We start from the raw sequence: 26,677 nt of genomic DNA, 5'->3' as shown, positions 1-26,677 counted from the left end.
TGTTAGTAATGCACTGCCCCCTAATAAACAATGCTAACTGGTTGTCCTGTACAACTGCATTATCTTACATAACATTGGTACAGCTCAGATGTATTTGTTTAGAAGCATGCATATTTCACGAAAAGCATGAAAGCAACAGATGCCAAAATATGACATTTCCTTTAATGACACCACTTCAGGATCTTTCAACTGAGGGTCTCTCCAGAGAGTGGCACATTTAAGAGGTAAAATGCACAGTTAGATAGGATGGAGCCTTTGGTCAAAGAGACAGGAAAAGACAGCATAATTGCCTTGTTTTCTTCTACTTACATTATAAGAGAAACTTACCAAGTAGATATCATATAACCTTCATTGACTGAACAAACTCTCCACTCTGATGCACCTGTCCTTTTGATTTCTCTATCCCAATCAGAGTAGGTTTCAAACAAAGGTGTCTGCTGACCACTGGCACTGCTGATGCCACCACCACCACCTCCTGGGTCTATTCCATTCACCTTCTTTGCTAGGAGTAGAAAATTCATCAATGCACATTTTAAAAAAAAAGAAAAAAAAAAATAAAAACTCCTCACCTGCCTAATTGCAAGACTGAGCCGCTAGTATCAGGACTAACGTTACCTATTTTTGTATTACAACTGATCAGTGATTTAATGACAGCTTGGCAATACACAAAGATGTAAATGTATTTTTTCCTGCAATTTCAATAGAGGAGCAACATAAAATTGGGATGTTGTGCTGCTTGATACAAAGCAAGACATACTAACACTCAGCAATAAATGTTATCTTCAATTGCAGGATTTCTCTCTTCAACATGCAAAGTTAGTGATGTTTTTAAAACATGAACCCTTTATAGGCTAACCCTTTAATTAGGTACCTTATGAAGAAAGCAAAATACAAATTATATAATTTCAACAACTTTAAATGACTGCTGTATTTGATTTGCTGTATGACAGCAAATGAAATAAATTGAAGGCCATGTTAAAAAATAAATACTTTTTATATATATATTTATATCTTCATAAAAAGATGGCCTACCATTTTGTGGCTAGGGACCAAGATAATCATATAGTCTGTTACTAATACAGAAGAATCCACTTTGCTGGTCATTCTTTAGGTGCCAAGAAGGCAGCCAGCTGTGTCAAAGGAAACTACATTTTGTTTCTTCACACTTGAAGTAAATTTTTAGATGAAACTGAAATAAACTGAGACTTAACCCTATTACCTCCCCCATGAAAGCTCCTAGATTTAGCAAGAGTCTGTAAAGATGTAAGTGCCTGCCCAAACAAAGCAGAATACAGCGTTACAGCTCTACTGTCATCTCAGTGATTGTGTAGTTTCTACTTTCTGTATCTATCAACTTCATTCTTTGCACTAGTACTCAGACTACTTATGTTTTTCAGAAGAAAACTGGGCTAAAATCAGAATGAAGGGTTATTCAAAGACAGCATACAGAGAAATATGATGATTACCAAAAAATGTTATAATTTTACTCTTCAATGGCAGGATATATAATTATCAAATGTAACCTGGGAAAAAATGATATACACCAGAGCAATGCAGGCTCTTTATGTTCCTCAAGAAACACAAAGACAATGTTTTAGTTTTTACTTTACTGGGACTAGCAGGGACAGAGAGTCATAAAACACTGTGCTGGAACTGTAAGAGCAAAGCCAGAGATCTATGCTACAAACACCAAGGTTCACAACAACAACAACAAACGACCAACCCAAACCAACTTTGCAACCAGCAAACTGCAGCATAGCAGAACAACTACCTTTTTGCCATTCTGGTTTGCTGCTCCAGAGGAACACCATTTTTTTACCCACCTTATGTAATCCTTCCACTAGGTATTTTTCCATACAGCAAATGGTATTTTAAGGAAGAGTAAAGGCAACTGTGTGACAGACTAACATTTTGTTCACACCCCACTTAAGCATTTTATTGTAATTTTATCTGCAAATTGGCTTCCTCCCTAGTACTTTGTATTGTTCACAGACCTTAGTAACTGCCCAAGTTTTATCAGGTAAGAAATTATATGTGTACTTATGTGTGCAGCATAATCACATGCACACTTATGCTTGTGCATGCACAGGGCAGTCATGTAGGCACCTGCATGAAAAACATGCATTTTTGTGTAAATTTGAAGGCCTGAACTCATAATTCCACAACATTCAAATCTTGTAACAGGCAGATCAGTGGTTTCTAATGCCAGCTGCTGAGTAAATATTTCAGTACCACAGAACTACATCAATGGCACTTTCTCTATTTGGAGGCTTGTTATGCTAGAACTGATGGTTTAGAGCTGTGTATTGGCTGGGGAACACTAAGCAGTGACCGCACAGCATTACACTAGAAATCAAGTTCCAAAGGCATCTTTTTCAGGCTTACCTAACTGACAAGGTTCAGTTGGAGATTGGCCTTGAGCAGGGAGGGCGTGCTCCAACTCAGCAGGGGTGGTGGAGGTTTTGAGTGGTAAGAACTGCCTAGTAAGCCTCTAGGAAAGAAGGTATGGAGTCCCAAGTTGCACAAATCCTCCTGCAATACCACCAGAAGAGAAACTTATTCCCAAAAGAAGGGCAGGTGAACAAGCCTGCCTGATGGGAGATTAGCTAGGTACCTAGAGTACCAATATAGACATACAATAGGAGGATCGAAGCGTGAATTGAGAAAAATGAGTATTCATGCTGACATAGGTAGTTTTGTTTTGTATCAGACAGAAAATACATTTTTTTTATTTTGGTCATTAATGTCTATCACAATGAATGATTTATTCATGATGAAAGTAAGAGGTTGGGTGCGGGACAAGCCAATTTTATTACCCCTGGAGAAAGCCTCAAATGCTTTTTGCCACTGCTTCTACACAGAAGTCTTACTAAAATTACATATTATGAAATAGGAAAAAAAAGATACTTTCATATTTACCTGGATTATTATATATTTCCCCAACATACTCAAATGCAAAGAGAAGCTGAAGATCCGTTGGTTGAGAATAATGAGCTATTGCAAGGCATACCTAGAAGAGAAACTTCTATTACTCTTATTTGTAAACATAAAATTTATTGCCCTTAATTATGACAGCATGAAATATGTAGAGCAGAAGTTAAAAGTCAGTCTTCCGATGTTTTATTTCCATATTTTATGTGAGAGGCACGAACTCTATAGTTAAACATACTTATTTCCCAAGAGACCATTACTGTAATCATAGTAGATGAGTTCAGGACCATCTGTCAAGAGTGATAAGGGTGACTAAGTTTCTGCAAGACAGGTCAGACTGCAACAGGCATTCCTAAACATGATTCTCCATACCAACTCACCTCTATATAGAAGAACAGAAAAGACCACAACATACAGGTGGTGAGCACAGTACAGCAAAATCTCATTTGTAATTGGTCTTTTGATTTTTTTTTAATAAAAAAGATTACTTATCAATGTAGTATAACAACATCAGAATGGCCATACTGAGTCAGTTCAAAAGGTCCAACCTAGCACCCTGCTCCTGACAGTGTCCAGAAGTTGATGCTTAGGGAAGACAGTAAAAACAAAGCACATAATGTAATTTCACCAGGGTATTTTTCAACAGTTCACAGTTCAGGCACTTCCTGAACTAAAATCGGGTATTTAACAGCATCTGATAGATATTTCTTCTAGAAAATTGTTAGTTGGGCCAAGAGGTTTTTGAACTACAACATCCCTTCACAAAGATCCTGTTGGTTCTTCCCTAAATTATCATATTTAATCAAAAGTTCATATCTAATTATATTTTTATTATCTTTTCTACTAATTCACACTATATAGGCATCAGATTTACCAGTCTCTGCTACACAAAACTCAACCTTCTAAAATTTCTGCTCTCGGAAGGGAAAACAAGAGGTTGCTCATTGAAGACATGCACGACCTATGTCAATCCTGCATCTCATTAAGTTGTATTCCAAAATTATGAAGGGCACAGATGAATTTAAATGAAAAGCAAATTGTTCGGTAATAAACAACAGCTTTTCCCCCAAGTTACTTAGAAATAAGTAATTAACAGTGGGAGATGTTTTCTTCATGTTAGTCACTTGTAGTTTGCTTGTCACCTGAATGACAGGCCAAAGATTCTCCATCAATCTCCAATTTCCATAAAGAGGGAGTGTTTAGGGTAGGTCCTTTTGCCAAGTGTGGGGGATCTATGGTTAATTAAACATGCCAGTAATCACCCCCTTCCCAGTCCCCAGCTGATCTTCAGAAATGAAATATCAGCCAAACTTTGAGGGTAGCAAGATGTCAGCTTCATTAAATTTTGGCCTAGCCTGTATAGATAGGTTCTGTTCCAGATGACTGGAATTCATTAACAAAAGAAACCCACCCATAACTTCTAGATGCCTGCAGGTTTATAGCAAGCTCCAACACCGCCTCTGACAATATGATGCATTAATCAGGTTTAACCAGGCTGAGTCGCAAGCCCTGCCCTGAGAAGGGAAATTCAGCAGAGATTTAAAATAAGAGAGAGATGCATCCTCAGAACAGCAAAGATTAACCTGAGGCACATGGAAGAGTTCTTTGTAACAGTCTCTGGACCAACATCACATAAGCAACCGGTTTTCTATCCGTATAAGTTGTTCATTTTGGTAGAACCATAAGATTATTAAAATTAAGGGTACAGAACATGGTTTAGGATTAAATACTAGACCTCAAATACAGGCAAGCTTTTCTAGCCTGTGCCTCTTTAAATGTGGATACTCACTAATAAATACAAAAGATTTGACAAAAAAAACCCCTAATATCTAGAATAATCAAAATCAGTAAGAAAAAAGCCTTTCAAGTAGAGATTGGCACAGTTATTCTCCAAATTTCAGGACTTGATTTGGAGTCTAGCTTTGCTTTCTTTCCTCAATATGTGCTTCTCCATTTTACTAAAATGTACCTGCCTTATCTCAAAACATTTAATGAAAAGAGGTTATAAACCACAAAACTCTATTCTACATGTTCAGACACAGAAATTCCATTTGACGAAGTTTTTCTTTAGGGAAAAAGACATAATAGTCACATTATTGCCACCTAAAATTTTTCCTTTCCTTTCTCTTTCCCTTCAACTCTCCATGACCTTTTCATATTTAGCAACATGTTGACTCAATTTATTCACTATTTAGCAGTTTTGGATATAATTTTTGAAAAACATTCTGTTCATCCAACAAATTGTTTTCTGTTAGTGAAGAAAGTTTTCTTATTGTCATAGACATAAAAGAAAGGTTTGCATGACACACAACCAAAGGAATACTACTACTGGCAGCATCATGCCACAGGAAAAAGACCTGACAGCTCACTTATGCTAAGTTCTGCATGGAGAAGGTTATTGTACTTTTACTAGCTTGTATGCAACACATATGGCATTATGGATCCTTCACCATATTTTTACTTACTTTGACCTTTGATGGGGACATTCCTCACTGTTTATAAAACCAGTAATGACTGTAGACTAACGAGTTGAAAATAGTTTTTCACAAGCACTCCCCAACAAAAAAAAAAAATCCTATCAAGTCTTTGAAGAGCAGTTGCTTTAACTTTTCTCCCCATGCTTTCAGTTTACAATGAAACTGTGAAAGAAAATAGAGGACAGGACATTCAGGGGGTGAGGGGTGCAGCTGAATGACACCCCCCCAAAAACCCACAAACAGTAGAAGCGCCACTGGTTAGTAATCAAGCATGACTCTTCAAATGAACATTTATAAGCTCATTTCCAGAATTCGGTAAAACATTTAATAACTACCATGAAGTAACTGGAAACCATGCACATTTGATTAAATCTTGTGATTTCGGTGTATAAATCAAAGCTGAAGAAGCCAGCTATTCCATAATACTAGGCCTCTTCTAACAGGCTACTTTTGCTTAGCATTCACAATGAAACAAAAAGGAAATCTGGGTACATACATATTTTGATTTCCATTTTTCGATGTAACTTTTCACTACAGTAACTGATATTAACAGAGCTACTCCTCATCTTCATTTATGGGAGTGAAGGAGGAAAGCCTTTTACTATGCTGATGTATGCTCAGGGTTTGAGGAGGAACTGCAAGACATTAAAAAATACCTTTGTGCTGCCGAACACAACAGAAATACAGTAAACCTATTTTTAAAAGCAGCAGCTAAAATCTGTCCTTTACTTGCCACATTTGCGAAAGAAATCCTGTGTGCGCTGTGTTAAGAAGGGTAAAATTGGGGTGGGAAGATGATAAGCATTCAGATCGGGTTCCCCAAAAACGTGACCATAGCTACGCTTCTGAACCCAGCAGCTGAAAAATGCTCCCAGGTCTTCCACAGTATAGACATAACTTACAATACCAGGTATTGCATGGGTGAAACAGTCTGCCTGTAGATTACAATATGGGTTCAGGACCTCTATTTCTGTTATTAAAAAAAATATATATTTATCCTGCTACTGTCTTCATTTTTATATTTCAGTTAAATTCCACTCAAACTAATATTAAAGACATACTAATTTTCCATTTCTTCCTCACTAAACCCATAGAGTAGTTTTATTGTCTGAAAGTTTCAAAAGACAAGCACATTCCACAGCTCTCAGCAGATTATCACCAGAAGTTGAAAGTTCTTAAATTGGAAGACAAACATGTTTTACAGGAAATGTTCTCATATCAAACTGAAAAAATGTTTGGTATTTTTGCCAATTTACAATTGTGTAAAGCTGAAGATATTTAGGCTCAGTCAAATAACAAGAGAATAGGCTGCTTGTTGGAAAGTTCATGTATTAAAAGCAGTGAACACAATGGCTGTTATTATTTCATAGTACAAAGGCCATTTCCCTATGTCAGTGTCCCCTGTTCGACCCCTATCCGAAAAAAATAAATGATACTTTCAGGGCAAGCCCTCCCCTTTGCAACCGGACTTCTACCAAGGATGAAAGCTTCAAAATATTGCTAATGCTCTTGGAAAAGATAGCACATCTTAAATATGACTGTTCAAAACCAAGTTAGCATCACCCTGCATTTTGCCTCCTTCCCTAAGGCAGGCTACCTGCCTTATAAACTCATTGGAAGGATACTATTTTCCCTTGCTATTGCAGTTCCTATTCTGAGTAGACAACTGTAGCAGAAAGTCATGCAACCAGGACCAGATCAAGTCCCACAAACAGAACTTGTTAATCTTCCTAAGCAGAAAGTCTTCCTGGACAAATAAGCTTTCAGGTAACAAGACATTCAGCCTGAACCATCATATATGCCCTCCTGGCTGCTATGAATTGTCTAATTGAGAAATCCTGGGTTTTATTTCCTTCTATGAGAATTCCAATATCAGCTATACGTAATACTTAGGTTTGATTAGAAGTAACCTACACGAGGGGAAACAGTACAAGGATTTCAGAAGCTGAAGTAATGTTTCACATATCAGAATCCTTGTTTGTATAAGAATGTGTTTAAATTCTAAGTACAGGTTTCCTAAGCCTTAAGAGAAATATTAAAATACATTGCTATTTTTAAAAAATACCTTTAGATAACTTTACTTCTGAATAAAAGTTTTCTTCAGCCCCTCCAATCCCACTCCAAAGACCATAATATTTTCTCATGTATTCCCAGTTCCTTGAGATAATACTAATTTTGTGATCTGTGTAAACAATTAGAACAAGCTAATACAGAGGTCTGGAAAAAACAGACGACATTAGAAAGGGTCAGCATCATTTGTCCAAAACTGAGTTTAATATTAATCTTCATAACAATTAGGAAAGAAATTGTTCTGCTCTGTCCCAAGTGTTATGATGTGTGAGAATGCTAGTTTTGATTGCACAGGAAACAAGATTAGAGATAAATAAGTTTCCTTCTGTTTTGGTTAAGCATGCGTTTCTGAAACTGCTCTCATACTCCTTTAAAAAAAAGCTGCCTGAAGGAAAAGAACTGAGACAGTTTCAGAAGAAAAAGGGACTGAGAAAATGGAGATATATTTAGGAAACAGGAGATGATAGGTGTGTGCCATTCTGGTGCACTGCCAAGATTCATATCTATGGTGAGGCAACATACTATCCATCATCACAAGATCTAAAGCCTCACCTTGTCATGTATTTTGATTTCTTAGTCTAATGTCAAGTATTGTAATGATTAGAAAATAGCAGGAGCTTTCAGTTTGACTGTTTGTTGTGATTTTTGGAACAAAATAATTCGTTTTCCTTTAAGGAATGTGAAATGCTGCTGCTTTCACACTGCCTAACTTAAGGCTTCCCCAACCTGCTTACCCTTGCTTCCCCATCCTCCACTTCCTCCCACACTCATCTGGCTTTCCTTCCTTTGGAGACTCTATAGCCTTATTTAAGAGACAAAACAGAATTAAACTGCTAAACAGCGATGAGTGCAAGTTTCCATTCCCTCTATTATTCCTTAACTCTTGTCTCCCAAATATCCACTAATAAAAATGAGGAAGAATATTTACTTGACCGATCAATGTTGAGACAGTATTTTATTAGCATGTATTGGCTGCAACTGTTGAAGGTATTTTTCTAATAAAACTGATTTTTAAGCTTCTTCGTAATAATTTACCCCCAAAAAACCTAATTCACCTCAAAAATCAATGTGTTCTTCCAATTTGTAGAGGAAGAGGAAGGTAGAGGTAAAGGTAGAGGAAAAAAACACCTATATTCTACCAATATTACCCACACATCATGTCTATACGCAATCAAGTCAGGTTGTCCACATCTGAAGCCTGGCTGCTTTCAAGCTTGGATCCTTCTTTTCACACTTACTACCAAAGAGAGGCTCACAATACTCTTTATTCTAGTAAGGCAGCTTAATTAGTAAGTGTTATTCTCTCTTATGCCCTGTTCAGCAGATACACATAAGCATAATTTATCCAGTTCATTTTTTACTCAGGAGGCCTTCATATCTAACTGTGAAGTAAGCATAAACAAATTTGTGAGGAAAAAAATATAGCTGACATTTATTTTTATTTTTCTCAATGACATGACCAGAGATTAGGCCCCCAGGTCAAAAGGAAAGAAGAGAAGCTGGAGAGGGTCCAGTAGTGGGCTACCAAGATGATTATGGTCCTGAGGTACATCTTCTGAAGAAACTGCGCTCATTTAGCTGTGCAATAATGAGACTGCAGGAAACCACTACCAGGAAGGTAGGTACAAACTCAGTCTTGCCAGATGACATAATGGGCAGCAGCCAGAAACTCATCTTGGGACATTCAAGCTGGACATCAGGAAAAACATGCAGCACTGCAACAGGTTACCCACAGAGGGAAAAGGCTCTCCACCTTTGGTGGTTTTCAAGATACAACTGCACAAATCCACAGCTAACTTGACCTAATCCTGGTAACTCTGGAAAAAAAAGGTGGGCTAGGTGATCTCCACAGGCGCCTCCCATCCAGCGCCTCTGACTCCACAGTCAGTTCTCTACAACATTCTCACTGTCAGAAGACCATGCTAGCATACTCAGCTGAAGATAAGAGCATGAATTCCCTCTCATCAGAACTCAGTTATACTTTAAGTCTTGGTCCTCCCTACGAAAGTTATGCACACACAATTATTTCCAAGTAGACTGGTACCAGTGTTTTCATGCACAAATAGCTGGATGTAAATATATATTAAAGAGGCCCTCCAGAACTATAAGGAGGCCTGACCACCTTCCTTTGTTTTTAAACATCAGGGCAACCTTGCTAGTATGTACTACTTGAAGGGCAGGAACAGAAACCAGATAAAGTATTTCAATACTGTGGTGCTAGCATATTATTTAAATGCCAGAATGAACAAAATAACTCCATTCAATATGCTGTGTAAGACCATTCTAGTTGTGTTCACCAGCATCCCAAAATAATTTAAGCAAAATCCTGACAGAAGAAACCTGATCTAAGGACCTTATGGTTTTAGACATTTTTTTAATGCTAACATAATGATGTTATCATGGAAACATCAGATTAGGTTCACAGAACCTTATCTCCCTTCAGTAAAAGTGTGCTTCTGTGATACACCCAAAGTTGCAGTAAACTACTTGATGCATCAAAACTACAATAGTAGCCACACAGCTGATAATAGAATCGTTAAGGTTGAAAAGATCTCCTGGATCATCAAGTCCAACCATCATATGATATTATGATTTGTACAAGTTTTCTTCCCCTCTTCTAGTGAGCACATTCTGGTACTTGAATATGGCAACTGTTACACTTCTGGTCACCACCAGTGCAACCACACAGATTCAGATCCTTCTGGATCTCTAGAACTAGCTGTTCTTCCTATCAAAAGAAATCATGTTAGACCATGAAATTATAAATGTATAATGCAAGTGCCTTCATAAAAAAGTGTCACCTTTTGCTCTTGCATAAGTAAATGCAGGACAGAAAAGTGTTAATAAGATGTTGCATTTATGGCCTCTTCCTCCCTCCTCCAGGCTAATCCCTCTTCACTGTGACAGCCAGCCAGTTAGAAACAGTCACTATAAAGGTATTGCAGTACGCAGGCTGCTCCAGGGAGATTTCAGAGAAGCTGTGAAAGGGGAATTGCCTGCTGGAAGATTGCCAAATATGAAAGGTTACAAGCAGCAAAGGAAGCAGGCAGGGAGGAACCTAGAAAAGCAGCAAGGAAAGAACAGTGCTTCAGTAGTGGGCTTCTGCCCATGGATCTCTGGGAGAGGGTAAAAGGTGAAGTGATGAACTGGTTCATCAATTACTCAGTTGAACTGCAAACAGACTTATATCTGGACAAATGGTTGTTAGGACTTACAGGATTAAGCTCAAACTTTATCCTACTGCGAAAGGGAATTCTTAAGCTCTGTGAGCAAATTGGGTCATTGCTTTCAAAATGATTGCTGTGCCATGCCTAGCCATGAAGCAGTGCCACAGAGGTCAGAGGAGCTGTAACTCAAATAACCTGTAGCACCAACCCAGAACAAGGAGGCTGGTGAGCTAATGTTACACAGACTAACCATCTCTGGTTAACAGAAACTTACCTGGACCATACCAGGTTAAGTAACATTGTATGATTTCACTGAGACTTATGACAAGTGTTAAAGCTGGAGAAGGAATGAAATTTCTAAGAATACACAGACAGAAATAATTCTTCTTGTCAAGCAGTATGCAAGCCTCTTCTACGAGAATGTTGAGAAAGAGCACATAGTTTTATGTGGATTAGACAAACAGGTCATTCCAAGAGCTCGCTGGAGATACTTGCTGTGTGAAGCAAATAAGAAGTGCATATATAAGATAGTACACTTTACCTATGGGTAAATTTAGCTTATGATTTTCAGAAAATGTATCAAAGTTCCAAACATTTTCCATAAAAATGTAAACATCTGTTGTACAGCTGCAATGCAGTATTCCAATTCCAGTCTTTCAAAAGATTTAATCAGTGATTTTTAGAAGTACAACAGACATGACAAGAAATGCAGGTTTATCTTATACAAAACAGTTAATACATCACATTCAATTTTTTACCAAATAATTTTGACTCAAAATCTAGATACTTCTCCTGTAACAGAATGTGATTAACTTGCAACTCCTCTTCCCTACTTCTCTATCAAAACATAAACCACAATGTCTTATTAGCACAGCTGTTGCTATGTGTAATGACTGCAAGACAAGATTTCGTAAGAAGATGTAATACCTTTTTTGCACTTTCGGGACCCGCTTCATCAAAACGAAATCTGACAATACGGAAGTCTTTGCAATAAATTATTAATTCTGTTGGATTAAATTTAAGTTTTTGGTTGGGACCAAGGACCTTCTGCTTCCTCTTGGTGTCATTCACTGTAAAGAAAAGGCAGAGTTATTGGACTGTTTTTTTAAGTACACAACACAAGACTCACACAGATTCAGTAATGCTGCTACCAGCAGTTTTTCATTTAATAGCATATTTCAACTGTTCGATTGAGGTAGAAAATCTCTAGGTCCTCCTGTTGATCAACCTCCTTTCAAACAAGCAGCTGAATTACTGTTTCATGTATGCCTGGATTATTTTCATCTATCAACAACTTTACAAACAATGAATTAACATGAAGCATTCCCAAGAGCAATTTTTGCTCCCTGATGGTGAATTGTGTACGTTGCAATACCCTTCTCATGCACAGGAACTGGCTTTTTTTTTTTCTACTTGGATGTAATAAAAAAAGTGCTGGAGTTAAGAGTAAGATTAACCCCTTATTTCTTACATAAAACTCAAGAATGTGAGCATAGTAAATTGCCAGCTGGTCTAGACCTGCATAGATAGGCTGTGTCTCTTGGCCTATGTATCTCCTTTTCAAACAGAGAAAGTTGTAAAAAGTAAGCATCACAGAAGCCACAGATCTTATTTGTGGTAACTGGGAAAACTGAGGCATGTATCTGTTGAGTGATTAATTGAGAGAGCTGCCTGGTTGTAGGTATCTTCTGGGTTAAACTTAAGTATTTTCAGGGAACTCAAGACAGCTGTTTCAGGACAGCTCCAGCTATTCACCTTCAATATAACAACCAATAACAATATATATTATATATATAACAATATAATATATATTATATAATTCTATGTTATCTTATATATTATAATAATATATAACATATAATATATAACAATATAGCAACCTCTTCTGCAGGGTGAGTGAACACCTCCCCTTAACTCCTGTTAGTAAAAGCTTATGCTTCACTAATTTTAGGGTAAGCCTGCATAAGAGGACAACAAAGAATAATCTCCCCAAGTGTGTGGCAGGAAATGCTGCTCTCTCCCTCTAGAGGGCTTCCATCCTCAAAGGAAAAGCTAAACAGAAAGGGTTCCTATATAATTTCTTCCATTTTTCTAATGAAACTATAAACATTCATGCTATTTGACAGTTTGGGGAAACATGCACAAGGAAGTCATCTAGAACCTGTTGGCCCTCAAGTTTCAAAATACAGAGCTATCTGTAGTCCCCTTCCATTTAGGAACAACACATTTCATGTGAGAGAGGACATAATTAATAGAACAATTATTTGAGGCTGACTGGCTTTACCCCTATATTTAGCAGAACTTATTATGTGTTTGTATGAAATGTACATGTTACGTACAACCAGCTTCCAGAGTGGAAAGGATAACTTTGGGCACCAAAAACTTGTAAGTAATGATTTAAGTTACCTACAGTCAGAAAACCAAGTATTCAACAGCCCATGCTGTAATCAAGATTTGAAAAATTATCAAGTTTTATAGAATTCTTCTATTACAAGATTAAAAACATCCTTCTTAACAAACAGGTTAGCCTAAGGCATCCACCAAATGAAAGCCTGGTCTTCAAAAAGAGCATTTTATAAGTTATTTCTTCAGATTAAGAGGTCTGTTGTCATTTGTAGATTTGAAGACCACTAGCTACTAACTTGCTAAGAATTAGACAAGACTGAAAACTTGAGCTATGTGTAAATTGTGCAATTGATGTGCTTTTTGCTATCTAGTGTATTTAAATGGAACACCTGTTGATTCAGTATTATAGTTAAATTTAAAACCAATATAAAGACCCGACTAAACGCATCCTCTTGCATGGCACCTCAAATTTTATTCAGCTTAAGGCTTTTATCCTAATTCTAAATAAACCAAATTCTTAGGTTTATCATTACCCCATTAATCAGGGAAGATTAATGACATAAAACCTTAAGCAAGCATCAACAATTCTGCTCAACCTAACAGGCAGATAACAGTTTTGAACTGCGTAAGTTTAAAGCCTGTCATCATACTTACTCTTTTTAACATACCTGTGACAATCTGCTCAATGCATGTTAGTGGGACATCATGTTCACCAAGAAGGAGGTTTTTATAATGGAATTTCTGAAACACATGAACTCATAGCCATTAATTGCAGTTCTGCAGTTCGCAACCAGATACACAGCACAACTTTGAAGAAACTATGACAAAAACCAGGTGTGCCTAGACTTTTCTGACACATACCACCCTTGTGAATACAGGCAACTAGAGGTTGTAGAAACAGCTCTCTTGTGCTGGTGAATGCACACCAAACAGTTTAGAAACCCCAGTGGAGCATGCAAAATACTTGCACTGAATTTACTAGCCTCAAAAATCGCTGGTAGGAATTCAATACCATCTGAATTGTAAAATATGTATGTATAGTACAAATATACATATGATATAAAAAAACTCCAGCTACTACTGTAGCCATAGAAAGAAAAAATATTAATTCAGCTTCCAGAATTAAGTTTTGACAATTCTTCATTCCAAAAATTAATTTTTTGAATTAGATCCGGTCAAACTTACTAACCATTACCAAATAAACCTTTATCTACTTTGAGCTTTACACACGCCTAGTTAACGGAGTGTTTCTTTTAAACACCCAAAATGAAAGTGAAAACTCTACTGAAAATAGCATACAGCTCACAACTTGGATTTTCAAACAGTACTGTAAGCTGTGCTGTTCAAAAACTGGTCGAGGTTTTGAGTGTCCCATGTTCTGCTCTGACAAAGGCTTGGTTTCCTTCTTCCCTTTTCTTGTTGCTTCATCTACAATGAAAACTCATTTCAGGGTTACTTTGTCCTCCCATCAGTAATGCCAATAAAACTTGGATTCATTAAAGGCTTTGCTGATCTGATGCTTGTCTAGTCAAAAGGAACATTTGCAATTATCTTCTTCAAGGAGGAATATGTTTTGCCTGCTTTGCCTTTTGTAAAACCACTTCCCAATGAAGCCTCCATAAGAGGCAAATAGAGCTGGCTGTACTTCCATACCAAACTTGCCCTGTTCTGTTATTGTCAATGAAGGGATGGAACAGCGACACATTCAGAGCAAGACAGTGGAACCTCATAATTTAGCCTGCTTTGTTTTAGAAGGCATCACATTTATATCAGATATGAGACAGATTCACTGTATTCTAATTAAATCCATTTTACCTATTACATTTGTTGTCATGACCTAGCGATGTGAATAACAACAAACCTGTAGTGGCATTGGGTCATCCGTAATAAAGGAAATCTTGAAGTTAGTGCAAACCAATTTGCCCCACAGGTCATATTGACTTGTATCTGTTGCGATGCATTTTCTTACAAAATTTACTTCATTTACCACAATTTCACCTAAAACAGAAAAAGGGGAGGGGAAAAAGAGAAGCCTGTATAGATCTTGTAGGTACAAAAATTCTAAGTCTGTAGTACCAAGAAACCCCTAACTCTACCTGTTTCAAGTTATACACCTCTTCTGGGTTAATCCGGAGTTTAACTAACACCACCCCCAGGAAAAAAGAAAACTACTGTTCCAAATAGGCAACATTGTACACTAGTTAAAAGAAGGAAAAAACCAACCCACCGCAAACCCAAACCAAAAAACCCTACACACTACTTTCCTTACACCCAGAAATCAATATATGCAATTCTTCACTATTAAAAATTAATTGGACAACACTGTCCTTTAAACAAAGGCATACATTCATGTAATTCAGCTAGTATTTATTTTTAAAACTGAAATTGCCTGGCTATTGTTAAGTACTTTAGAGTGTTTTATGAACTTAATTCAGAATAATCAGTTCACACCTAGTTTTGTATTTATGAACAGATTTTCAGGTGATTTCATAAAAGAAAAAACAGAACACATTAAACACTCCTCACTATTTCAAAATTCCTACTATGGCCATCTAACGAAGGAAACCAAGCATCCCCTTTGGCAAAATAGAAGATCCAAATGAAGAAAAAAAATTATGCTAAATCATCTGGTATAAACTATGCAATAAAAAAAGCATGTAAGCTAACCAGACTGAGGACTACTAAAAAGAAAAAGTAAATCGCTACACATAACGTTACTTTTTAGTCCCACAACAGAGTTTTCTGAAAGCTACATAGTAATTTCATTCTTAATTCAGGAAGTGAACTTGATCATTTATTTTACTCCTGTACAGGGCTTTCGTTTCTGTCATCAGATCAACCACTGCCTTCTGCTGTTGTCTACCGTAAACAGTGTGGGAGCCGAAGTGTGTTCAAGGAAAGTAAAATTGTATACTAGCTGGAGGTTTTTGTTTTGCCCAAAATGTCATCTCAGAGTGTCCTACACTTTGCAAGAAAACAGTCAGTTCTTTGGGCGACTGTAATGGCAGTAATCAGTTATCTGTATGCCCTGTGAGTATGGATAGAGCTTTGAATAAATCTCCCATCTGTCTCTAGATCTAGAGAAGGTATTTTCCTCAGGTAGTTATCACTGCACCCAAGTAACCATACATTCAAATGGTTTAGCATTCCAAACCCTTGGGTGGAAATGCACCTTTTGCTAGTCTTCAGACCCAGTCTCTGCACATGCTCCTCATCCTAAACTATTTAGCTAAGCTTCCATACTAGCTCACTTGCCCCTAACATGATTAGGCATCAGCCTGGAAGTCACTAAGAGCAGCAGCAGAGTCCCTGCTTTTAGTGTAGTTGTGATAAACAGCTACAAAAATTTATTGGACAAACTCTGTAGCCTTCAGCTTGCAGAATTATGTTGAGTATTCGGGGACAATTTGAAGATGTAAGGGACATGTTTCATTGATCTGTGGTTATCATATACATGCATAATCTATGTCAGAAGTGGCAAGAGTTGTGAAAATGCTCTATAGACAGATGTGCTGGAGCTTTAAAGTCTTTTCTCAAACACTACTAAGCTGTGGTTAAGTAAGCTTTTGAATTTTTTTTTTTTTAAATCTGATTCCGACAGTATCAGTACAAATAGTTAAAAGTTCAGCCAAGTCCACAGCAACTGAAAACAATGACTTATAATAGGGTACATGAGAATGACAAGCCATACTTCCGTTAAACACTAATGAAAACGTTTTAATACTTTTAGCAGAGCCTGGCCTGAAACTTAGTGCCCAGCTTTTTTTCCCCAATAAGCTATTTACATAAGTAACTGCAAAAGCCCAAACTTTATATTAAAGCAATTCCTTGTCACAATTAGTGTTAATCTTCAACTATTCAATGTTGAGTTCTCAGTCACATTCACCCTGTGAGGCTTCCCCTCTCCACAAAGTCAATTGTTCTAAACCTAAATAGTTTTTATTCTTCCCTCAACACCTCCAGTGCACCACTGCATTTCTAATAAAAAGATATGGATAGCCAAATACACCATGAAATGAAGTGCAACTTTGTAGGTATTTTTTTTCCATATAATATTCTCTTATCTGTTATAAAGTATAACATTTTTTATTATCATACAGGACACACTTGTTAAAAGCACAAATTACTATTACTAAACTATTTCAGTACTTCATGTCTTTGATGCTACAAAACAGTAGGGAAATAAGAGAGCTATGCAATCTTCAACTGAATCTACTACAGTTTAAAACATGACTGGTACATCATTCTTTACCAAAGCCAGTCCTTTTCACTTCCCCCCTCCATTCCTCAAGACTGTGTGCCTACACTACCACATTAATACTAATCCTATTTTAGTGCAATTTTAATTCTCACTTCATCCAATGCAAACACATTCTGGATTTTTTGGCCTAGCTTCTTCTCCTTTGCACTCAAGTTTACAGCCCTAACACAGAACTGTCAGTTTTGAACCTCAGTATTACAATACAGCAAGACAGAGGATACATGGATACTGATATCAGCCAAAGGGTCTAAGCATTTACAATGAAGCATGAGAAAGTTTGCAATGCAAATTTAATAGACACAGTTTTCAAAAGCCTCTAGAAACTGACTGTCTTTTTTTTAAATGCAGGTTTGGAATTTTATATTGACCCGGCTTTTCTCCCCTTGTTTGGACATCTATAATGAACAATATAAAAAGGTGAAAACCTTCCAAACTTAACTCAAACTTAGGAAAGTAGGTAAACAAAAGTAGTACATGTTAGTCTTGCAGAATTAACCCTTCTTAAATTTGTAGTTGAGTAGGTGATTTTTCTATACAAGTGTCAACAACAGAGCTATTCAGAGATATTACACTGCACATTTTTACAATGTAGCTGCTGCTTTTTTCCAGTAAACAGTCACAAGCTGTTCCAGACACCGAACAGCAGTCAACACTTCATGTGACTAGAACAGTCAAATAATGAGCTCAGGAGACAAGAGCAGTTTGTTTAAACTCTGACAGGAAATCAGACGAAAAATTACAGGTTGTCACCCCTATATATAAAGCCTAACCATGTTTAATAAAAATATTTCTATATTGAATACATGAATCACAACAATAACATAGGAGACTGAAGGATCTATCTAGCTCGTACACCTTCTGCTTAACACAGCCTCAGAAACTGTTAAACTTCAGAGAAATTCTGCTGTATCTCCCAGAAGCACATGCATTGTGACCGTTTCGTATTTTGGATGTCAAGAGAATTCATGATATGTATCTAATCCACCAAAATGTATAATCCACAAGAATCCAAATAAAATTCAGAAAGCAGAGCATGTGTGTGGGAGAAGCATTACTAAAAATGCTGAATTTGGTGATCAGCAGAATTAGTGATCAACAGGTATCACAGCTGTTGGGCAACAACAATTTTGTCTCCCCAGCTTGCAGTCATACTGAGTCTGGTCTAGACTTTAGGGATTGTGTTTTCAACCTTTGCAGAAATAAATTGCCCTGATCAGTAACATCCTAAAATAAAGTATGTTCTGCACCATTCTGCCTACTACTTAATATTTTTGTCATTTTTGGTACCATGCCCCCCAGGACCAAGTTTGATTTCTGTTGTTTATTTATCTTATGAAGTAGTAATTTGTCGCTTACTGTCAGGAGCTCTGGATCTAATAACCTGCACACATGCAAACACCACAAAATACCTAAAATTTTTTCTTAGCTTTTTTGTGAATTTTGTGTCAGTTTTATCACTATTTGTTATCAAAAACAGGGCAAATTTGATAGGCCTGAAAAACTGAGAAAGAACTGCTAGAATTAGCACTGCATTAGAACTTGGAAATTTCTGTATCTTCTCTAGAGACAAGGGTCTGGATTCTTTATAGCAGTAGGAGATGCATAAATAATCCTCTTTCACCTATATAGCCAGTTCTCATGTTTGCTATTTTAAGATTCTGTATTGTCTTAGCTTAAAATTCAATAAACATCCCAACAGAGACCTCAAGTAATTTCCAGGTTTTCAGCTGCTCACTGAAGCAGTTGCCAAACCCTTCCATCCAAACAAGTTTCTAGCAGTTTTGCTGCCTATGAATACAGAAGGAATACAGCAGAACAGTGCATCTTAAAACCTTCATTTTCAAGGAAGAAGGTTCATTGAATATTATCTAGGACCACAACCTTACATACAAAATGAAACAGACTGAAGAGTATTCAACAAGTCTAACACCACTGACTGAATACAAAAATGCTGCACAATGAAATAAAGTAACCAAGCAGTTTCCAAGGCAACATATTTATGCTGTATTGTATATATATACACACACATCTCAATACATACACAAAAAGACAAAGCACGCATTCACATATGTTAAAATGCTAACATACAATATTTCAACACATTAAGAACCTGATACTTGCTAAAGGCTGAACTCAAGACTCCATAAATGAATAATGCAAATGCCACAGGCTCAAAAAAGTTTGCAGGTACCCTACATATTTCTAAGAGAAATTTTTGCTGTACTAGAAGCATAAGAATAGATATACTAGTAGAAACTTTCTTTAATGAACACTGAAGTTCTAAATCAAAATCTGAATATGTTTAGTGTATGTTCAAGGTCTAATAGAGGTAAGGATAGAGGGTATTAAGTACTTTATGCAATCATACAGTTTCTACCTAAATTCATAAAAACCTAGCACCTGAATACACTTAGGAAACTAAACCCCTGTTCCTCATTTATAATGATGACAGTGATTATACCCAATTAAGACAACAGAAACACAACTTGTTTATGTGAAAGATAGCCTAGAAAGTTCACAACAGAAAAGCTGAAGTTAATTCAAGTAGCCATTTAACGACTAAAAATGCACATCAGTAAATTCACTTATATTTAGAAAGATCTAAGTCTAAAACTACTGCAAAATGATTGGCAAATAATTAACTTCTGTAGGTTTCTGAGTAAGAATTTCCAATGAAAACTTTTATTAATAAAAGTAACTGAAATGCAGAACACCTTCACCATTTAGCTGCCTTTTCTTAGCTGTTCTCTTGTAGAGAAAACACCAAAATAGTATGAGTTTATTAGTATGCACCAAGCATTTAGATGCAAATGTGTCTAATCCACTTCTAAATGAATCTTCTGTTCAGTGTGCTCAGCCACTTCCAAACTTAAGAAAAAAGTATTTGTAAGCTCATGAAATAATTATGTCTTTTCTGATTTTCATGAGCTCTAATAATGTATTGAAGGTTTTAAGGTATGTGAGGAAAAAAGCTGCACACTAGTATAGATATCACCCATCTTCCCCCCCATCTTCCAACACTTTCAAAGTAAGTTTAAAAATAGACTAAATTTAATTTTCTGTACATCTGCAGAAAGCAAAAAAAAACCCAAAGTAAAATATTCCAAAAGGACAGCTCAATACTGTGATTACTGGGGAATGAAAAACAATTTGGATATATTCCATTTGCATTTTTAATAGGAGAACCTGGGACTTCTGTCAAAAAACAACTCTAACCAGTGCTTGGAGAGTGGTGTGTTTTAAATGCACAGTACCAAAGCACTTGCTTTGCCAATCTGATTAGAAAAATTGTTATTAAAATATCAGATATGAATCTTGTACAGTTTCTCTAGTATGGTAACAAAGAGAAAAAGAAAAAGAGAATGACAAGACCTTAGCTAAGTTTTAGAAATGCTCAGGAAGGAAAAAAGTAGCAAAAAAAGTAAAGACTTCTCGCTAAGTCTTCAAAGAAGAACTATTCCTTTCCCATGTACAATAACAAGATTAGGATCAGTGTTTGTCCAATAATGGCTAATTTTTGTGAACCTTGCAAAAGAAATTGACCACAGGGGAGATCTGAAGAGAGAACTGCTTTTCTGAACTAGGATGGGATGCTCCAGAAAAGCTTCTCCCACGTCCCAGAAACGCAGTGGAGGACACAAGAACGTAGAGCAGGCAACCAACAGGAGTTCACATGGCAAGAAGGGAACATCCATCATGACCAAGGCTCTCATTAGCAACTAGATCCAAAACAAAGCATTGCAGTAGCTTAAAAAGCTGATCAGGCTTAGAAGTTGCTCCATTAAAGCAACTCTGTATTACCCCTAAAATGGAAACAGTTCCATATTCAACATTCATTCCCCTCTCAACCCTTGTGCTGGCACTACCATTTGTGAAAGATTTCGTCAGTAACATCAGAGACTTGATCCAGTTGAAAATAATTCTAGCCATGTACTTTTCTTCCTTTTTTGTCAGTCCTGGTTTTATCTGATTTAGCTCTCTGATTGGCTTGCTCTTTGGTTGGACAAAAAAGTGTCAGCCCCAAGTAGATAATAGGAACATACACCTGTGATGAGAAAAATTGAATGAACAGCTCCTCCTGGCATCAGTATGTATTTTTAGGCCAAATTAAAATAATCGTATCACCAACAGCTCCACCTCCCACCCCCCCAAAAAAAGTTTTAGCAATGATTTGGTCAGAGTTCTGTAACGTGAACAACAGACAAGCCAGTGACAAGGGAGTGTTTTGTGGTTTGCATATTTTTACCCTGGCTACATAAACTACAGATTCCCAAAGCCTGACTTTGCCTAAACAATATAATCAGTAACAATGAGAGGACTGTGGTTTTCAGCCTGTTATTTTATAACTATGTCACCAATACAAGCCACAGATGCTGCTCTGAATTTGTAGTATATTACTGGGTCTAGCTTAAATTACTCAGGTTTGGCTTAATAAATAAAACAATACAGAAACACATGTTCCTTAGAAATTAGTTTGCTGAAGACTTACTTCATTGGAAGCAAATATAATTGCCAGAAGACAAAAACCCCAGAAGTTTGGTCAGCTGAAAATTCAGAATCTGTATAACATTTTATCCCCTTTCTGGACTTTAATGACTTGTGGCATTAAATATATGTAGGACAGAGTGGGCAGAAACCAATTACTTTGGAACTGTTTTGTAGAATGAACATGCAGAAACATTAAAATTTTTAATTTTAAAGCATGTTCATTCTTCTACCTTTGAAGAATTATTTCCATATTGCCCTACAGCCGATCTGTTGCAAATAGGGAAGTATTTTTGTAGATATTTACAAATACTTAAACTATATTATAGTCAGAAGCTTTAAGAAGTGCCCTGTATATATTCATAATAAAGAAGGCAGAACAAACTGAGTCCATCTAGTAAAATCCACTTGTAAGACTATCTGGAACATAGATTCTGCATGCAGACTACCTTGGTAATACTTATATCATGCCAATCCTTAAAAAAGGCAAAACCAAAACCAAAACAAGCAGTTAAGTGAACCCAAAGCATGCCAGAAAAGTCACTTTGAGTCAAACAAACAAAAAAGCTATAATAGAGTATTTACTATATACTTACTGTAAGTGATGCCTCATTTATTCTAAATATAAGTCAAATGCTTGGTTCATTTTTAAACTTCTTGCAGTACGAAAGGTTAGTTTGCAGAAAGCTGCTGTTTCAGATTTCAAATCTAGAATTTGAAACTCTCATAATTTATTTAAATAAAACTTTCAGTTATCTTATTGGTGTAGACCAAAACAAAAAAAAACACAACCCCAAAAATTTACTTTAGGGATTTTATTACTTTCCAAATTGCTATTCTGATTTTCTAATCTGGCCATTCTGAAATGTTGAAATTAATTTCCTGCTGTTGTATGACATTGATTCCTGAAAAAAGAGTTGAAATGACAAAGCTATTTCACTTACTTGTCTAATATCACACACTAACTTTAAAAACAAACTTTTACAGTAACATTTCAAATCAAATAAGAAACTTCTTGCAGGGGAAAAAACCCTAGCCCTGCAATATGATGTCTTTATCAGCTGCACAATGAGTAAGAGAGCCTTGGCTAGCACACCACAACACTGGAAATGAGAATCAACAATTGAATATGCTTTGGAAACAATCAGAAACTGACTTCATTCAAGTTCTATTCAGTTATCATCAGCATCAATAGTCTATCACTACTCACCATCAAGAGATGAACATCTTTAACAGATAAAGCAATACCTACCTGAGTATCAACAACTGATTCCAGAAATATACATGGAAAAAAGGCACTGACAGTAACAATATAACTACTTGTACCAAGCAATTAAGCCATCCCAGTTTCCCCTTTGAGGTGTTAAACTAAAATGATTCCTAATACACAAGAAAGGCAGACCTGACAAGTCTCTGGGGTTATGCATTAACCTCACAAACTTGGTCACCATTTCTCACCTCCCCCTCCCTGGTTACAGCGCTGTCATCATACACTTGCACTGCAATGTCACAGCCTCTATTCTCCAGCTCTGGGAGACCACAAGCCACTGAAAATGCAAAGGAAGAGGTACAGGGATTCAAAGCAGTCAGGAGTGAACATACCTGGGGTTCTAATGCACAAGGGTGCCTCACTAAAAAGTGCACTTTCTTTCTCCTATCACAAGATGTGTTGCAGCTGCTCTGGAACACATGACTTAATGTACCAAGGATTTGCAGAAAGCAGGGGGGGGGAAAAATAGAAAAAGAGCTGGGAGCTAACTTGCGAGACAATCAGGCGCTTCTAAAAGATTAAAACTTTCCATGATACAGTCTTAAAAACCTCCCACAATTAAGTTTCTACAGTCAGTTGCCTATCTAAGGGCATATGTTTATTAAAAAGGCAAACCAAAACCAAAAAGCAGGTGGTAAAACCAATTACACTAGCATTATTAGGTAAAAGCCAAATATATCCAGTGGCAAAAATCTCGAGCACAATATGTCATTCCACCTCAACAAGAACACAGCACAACTGGAAAATGTTCAGAGGTAATCAAAAGGATGATTAAAGAGATGGAAAGCTTCCTTCTTAGGACCAATTGAGCTAGAGGGAAGCAAAACATAGCAGACGTATGACACAAGTCTGAAAATCACGAATCACATGGAATGGGGGAATACGACTTGATGGTTGCTGTGCCATCCAAGAACTAAGTTATCCAAAGAAACTACATGGCGGTAAGTTCAGAGCAAACAAATAAAGGTGGTTTGTAACAGCATATAACTGAATTGCTGAACTCCGTACCAGATGAAGCTGTGGGTTATAGTTTACATGGCTATGGAAAGCAGTTGGATAAATTCACGTAAGAAAAATCCAGCAAGAGGAGTTAAATATGGGAGCACTGCCTCTACGACACTAACTCCTCACTTGGATCTCCCCGTTATGTTACTCTAAGAGGAAAGTCCCCATACCACACACTGAAGGAATCAGGGAGGGCAGATCAAGCATCTGGGAGTGAGGGCTGCTTGTCCCATTCTTTCTCCCTCCTACGTGCCTGCTGGCAGCTACCATCAGCAAGACATAACATCTTACCCAGTCCAGCCATACTTACGACCTGTTTATAAACCCACCACAGGTGTGATCACACATCAACAATGGCACTGAAGCTGACTACCACGGAACACGGTGCAGACACAAGATACTATGAATAACTGCTTTACAACAGCATCTCACCACCAATATGCCTTTAACTTGCCTGAACATGAGCAAGTCTTGAAGATAAAAGAATACTATTCTAATTTAGTTCACTTCTGTAATTTTACTGCATAAACTTTTAAAACGGAAGGCAACTAAACCATTTCTAGCTGTTTTGTATAAACTTACAGGTAACAACTACCAACTTAATCCACACTAGCACATTAGTACACTGAGCAACACTTCAAAATAATTACTACAAGTAGGTATTAAGACTCAGGAGGAACAACAATTATTTTCTCACACTTAATCAGATGTTCCGTTAGTTACACAGTCTCCTGCAGAACTTCCTGTGTGAGCAACAGTGAGGACCTTCTCACCAGATCTTGCCTAAACCATGGTGCAGCACTGCTTACAGTACCAGCACTGGCTTGGTTCATTATCAATCCATATACTGCACCTCTCTGCACACTGCTTCGCCATTCAAATCAAAAACATACACTGCATTACATTCCAGTTATGTTGCACAATTTTTTGAAAGCTTAAGCTGGTGTCTCAAAAGCACCAGACATCATTGTGAAAAACAGGCTACAGCTGATTACCAGAACAAAACACACCTTCAAGTTTAACAACTTTAACTTCACTCTCCCCTAAAGTACACAAGCTAATTTCCTACTAGTCACGCAAGGCACTTCAACAGACTGACTGGTAGACTACCTGCTACTTCTCTATTTTTCCCCTTTGGCATGCTATGCAAACAAATGAAAAATAAAAAAAGTGGAACTGTTACAAAGGCCAACTCTTCAACTAAATGCAAAACTCGATCAGAGAGCAATGCTAGGAAAACAGAACTGCAGAAAGAAAAAGAAAACATTTTTATAACTCCATCTTAAACCTATATAATGTGTTTTGGAATGGAATTATACCAAATTCTATGAAATTATTTGATTTTCCCCACTGCAGTATCATTATTGCCACTTACAACCAAAGTTCTTATTCACTTTAAATGACGTTTGTTTGCTTTTCCTAACACATCACCCTCTCAGGGCACACAGTTTGATGTGAATGCAGGCTTTTGTTCCAAAAGCTGAAGACATGTCCTTATTCCTCTCGGCACCAGAGTAAACTTCAAAAACAAACTCTACAGGTTAAAAGTTGATTCCATTGTAATTTTTTAATTTTTTTTTCTTAAATAAAACCCTCTCACTTTGTAACCTGACCCATATTATTTCGATGTCTGGAACTCCCTCTCCTAACCTCCACTGCAGAAAAATACAAGTTAGTCACTTTGAGAGAGTAGCTAAATACCCTGCTGTCTATGTTTTAGGAATCAAATGCTTAATACAACTATTTGCAGTTTTCAAAGATTACTAAAGCCAGTAACTGCTTGTGCTAATATAAATTCATTCCAAAAGACCTCCTAAAAATTCCACCAATTAAAGCAGCATAATAAACATTCAGCTGCTCAGGTTTAACTCTGTTCCTGAGAACACAAGCAATTCCACACAACTATTAAGGATAGGATACTAGGAATACCATACTCAAACTGTACTTGCGAGGGAGTACAAGTCAGCCTTAATATAATTAAATGAGTTGGAATTTGGCCAGAAACTTGGGTTATGACAAATCCAAAAGCCAGTCTATCCAACAGTACAATGTGTACTTGTTTATACACTTTTCTACTGCACCATTTGACGACAGAAACAAAAAAATATGTTTAAACAGGAAGAGTTTAATTTAAGTCATTTTTAGAAAGTCACTTCTAAACGCCCTTATTTTTTGATGCTCACAAAAATGAAAAGATTTTCTCAGAGCTACTCTGTGGCTGTAAAGAGCAGTGCATTTTATTAGGAAATAATCCAAAATAACACCTTAGAATGATACAGACATGGACATTTTAATTCTGTGGTGAGTCATACTCTTTCAATAAGTTTCTACATAACCTGGGCAACTTACTACAAATGTCCCAAAAGCCATCAAATGCTGATTTCAAAGATAGCACAGACAAGGGAAATGATGCAAACATAGGATAAATATAAGCCATTGAGAAAAACAAACCCAGCCAGCACCATTTCAACTGTACTTCGGAGTTTCACAAATAAAGAATGAACCACAAAAAGTTACTGCACAGAGTTGTTTTCTGTAACTGCTCATGCATGTGTCCCACAGTAAAGGCATGATGTGTTACATTTCGAGAAAAGCAATCTCACTGCCTCGCAGTTTCTGTGGAATGTCTCAAGAACATGCAGTCACTTCCTTGTGAGTCAAAGAC

At 36.9% G+C, this 26,677-nt stretch overlaps 1 protein-coding gene across 2 annotated transcripts in view; it reads right to left on the bottom strand.

The window, feature by feature from the left end:
- Positions 1-26,677, bottom strand: part of MTMR10 (myotubularin related protein 10) — a 40,786-nt gene that overhangs the window by 10,692 nt on the left and 3,417 nt on the right. For both annotated transcript variants that reach the window (XM_075100148.1, XM_075100149.1), the window contains exons 3-7: positions 14,853-14,989; positions 13,660-13,732; positions 11,573-11,715; positions 2,920-3,010; positions 328-502 (exon numbers count right to left, since the gene is read on the bottom strand). In XM_075100148.1, coding sequence (XP_074956249.1) covers positions 328-502; positions 2,920-3,010; positions 11,573-11,715; positions 13,660-13,732; positions 14,853-14,989 — 619 coding nt within the window. The remainder of the gene's footprint in view (positions 1-327; positions 503-2,919; positions 3,011-11,572; positions 11,716-13,659; positions 13,733-14,852; positions 14,990-26,677) is intronic.

Source organism: Phalacrocorax aristotelis, chromosome 7, assembly GCF_949628215.1.
Source record: "Phalacrocorax aristotelis chromosome 7, bGulAri2.1, whole genome shotgun sequence".
Classification (NCBI taxonomy): Eukaryota; Metazoa; Chordata; class Aves; order Suliformes; family Phalacrocoracidae; genus Phalacrocorax; species Phalacrocorax aristotelis.
This window is presented reverse-complemented; position numbering and strand designations above follow the sequence as displayed.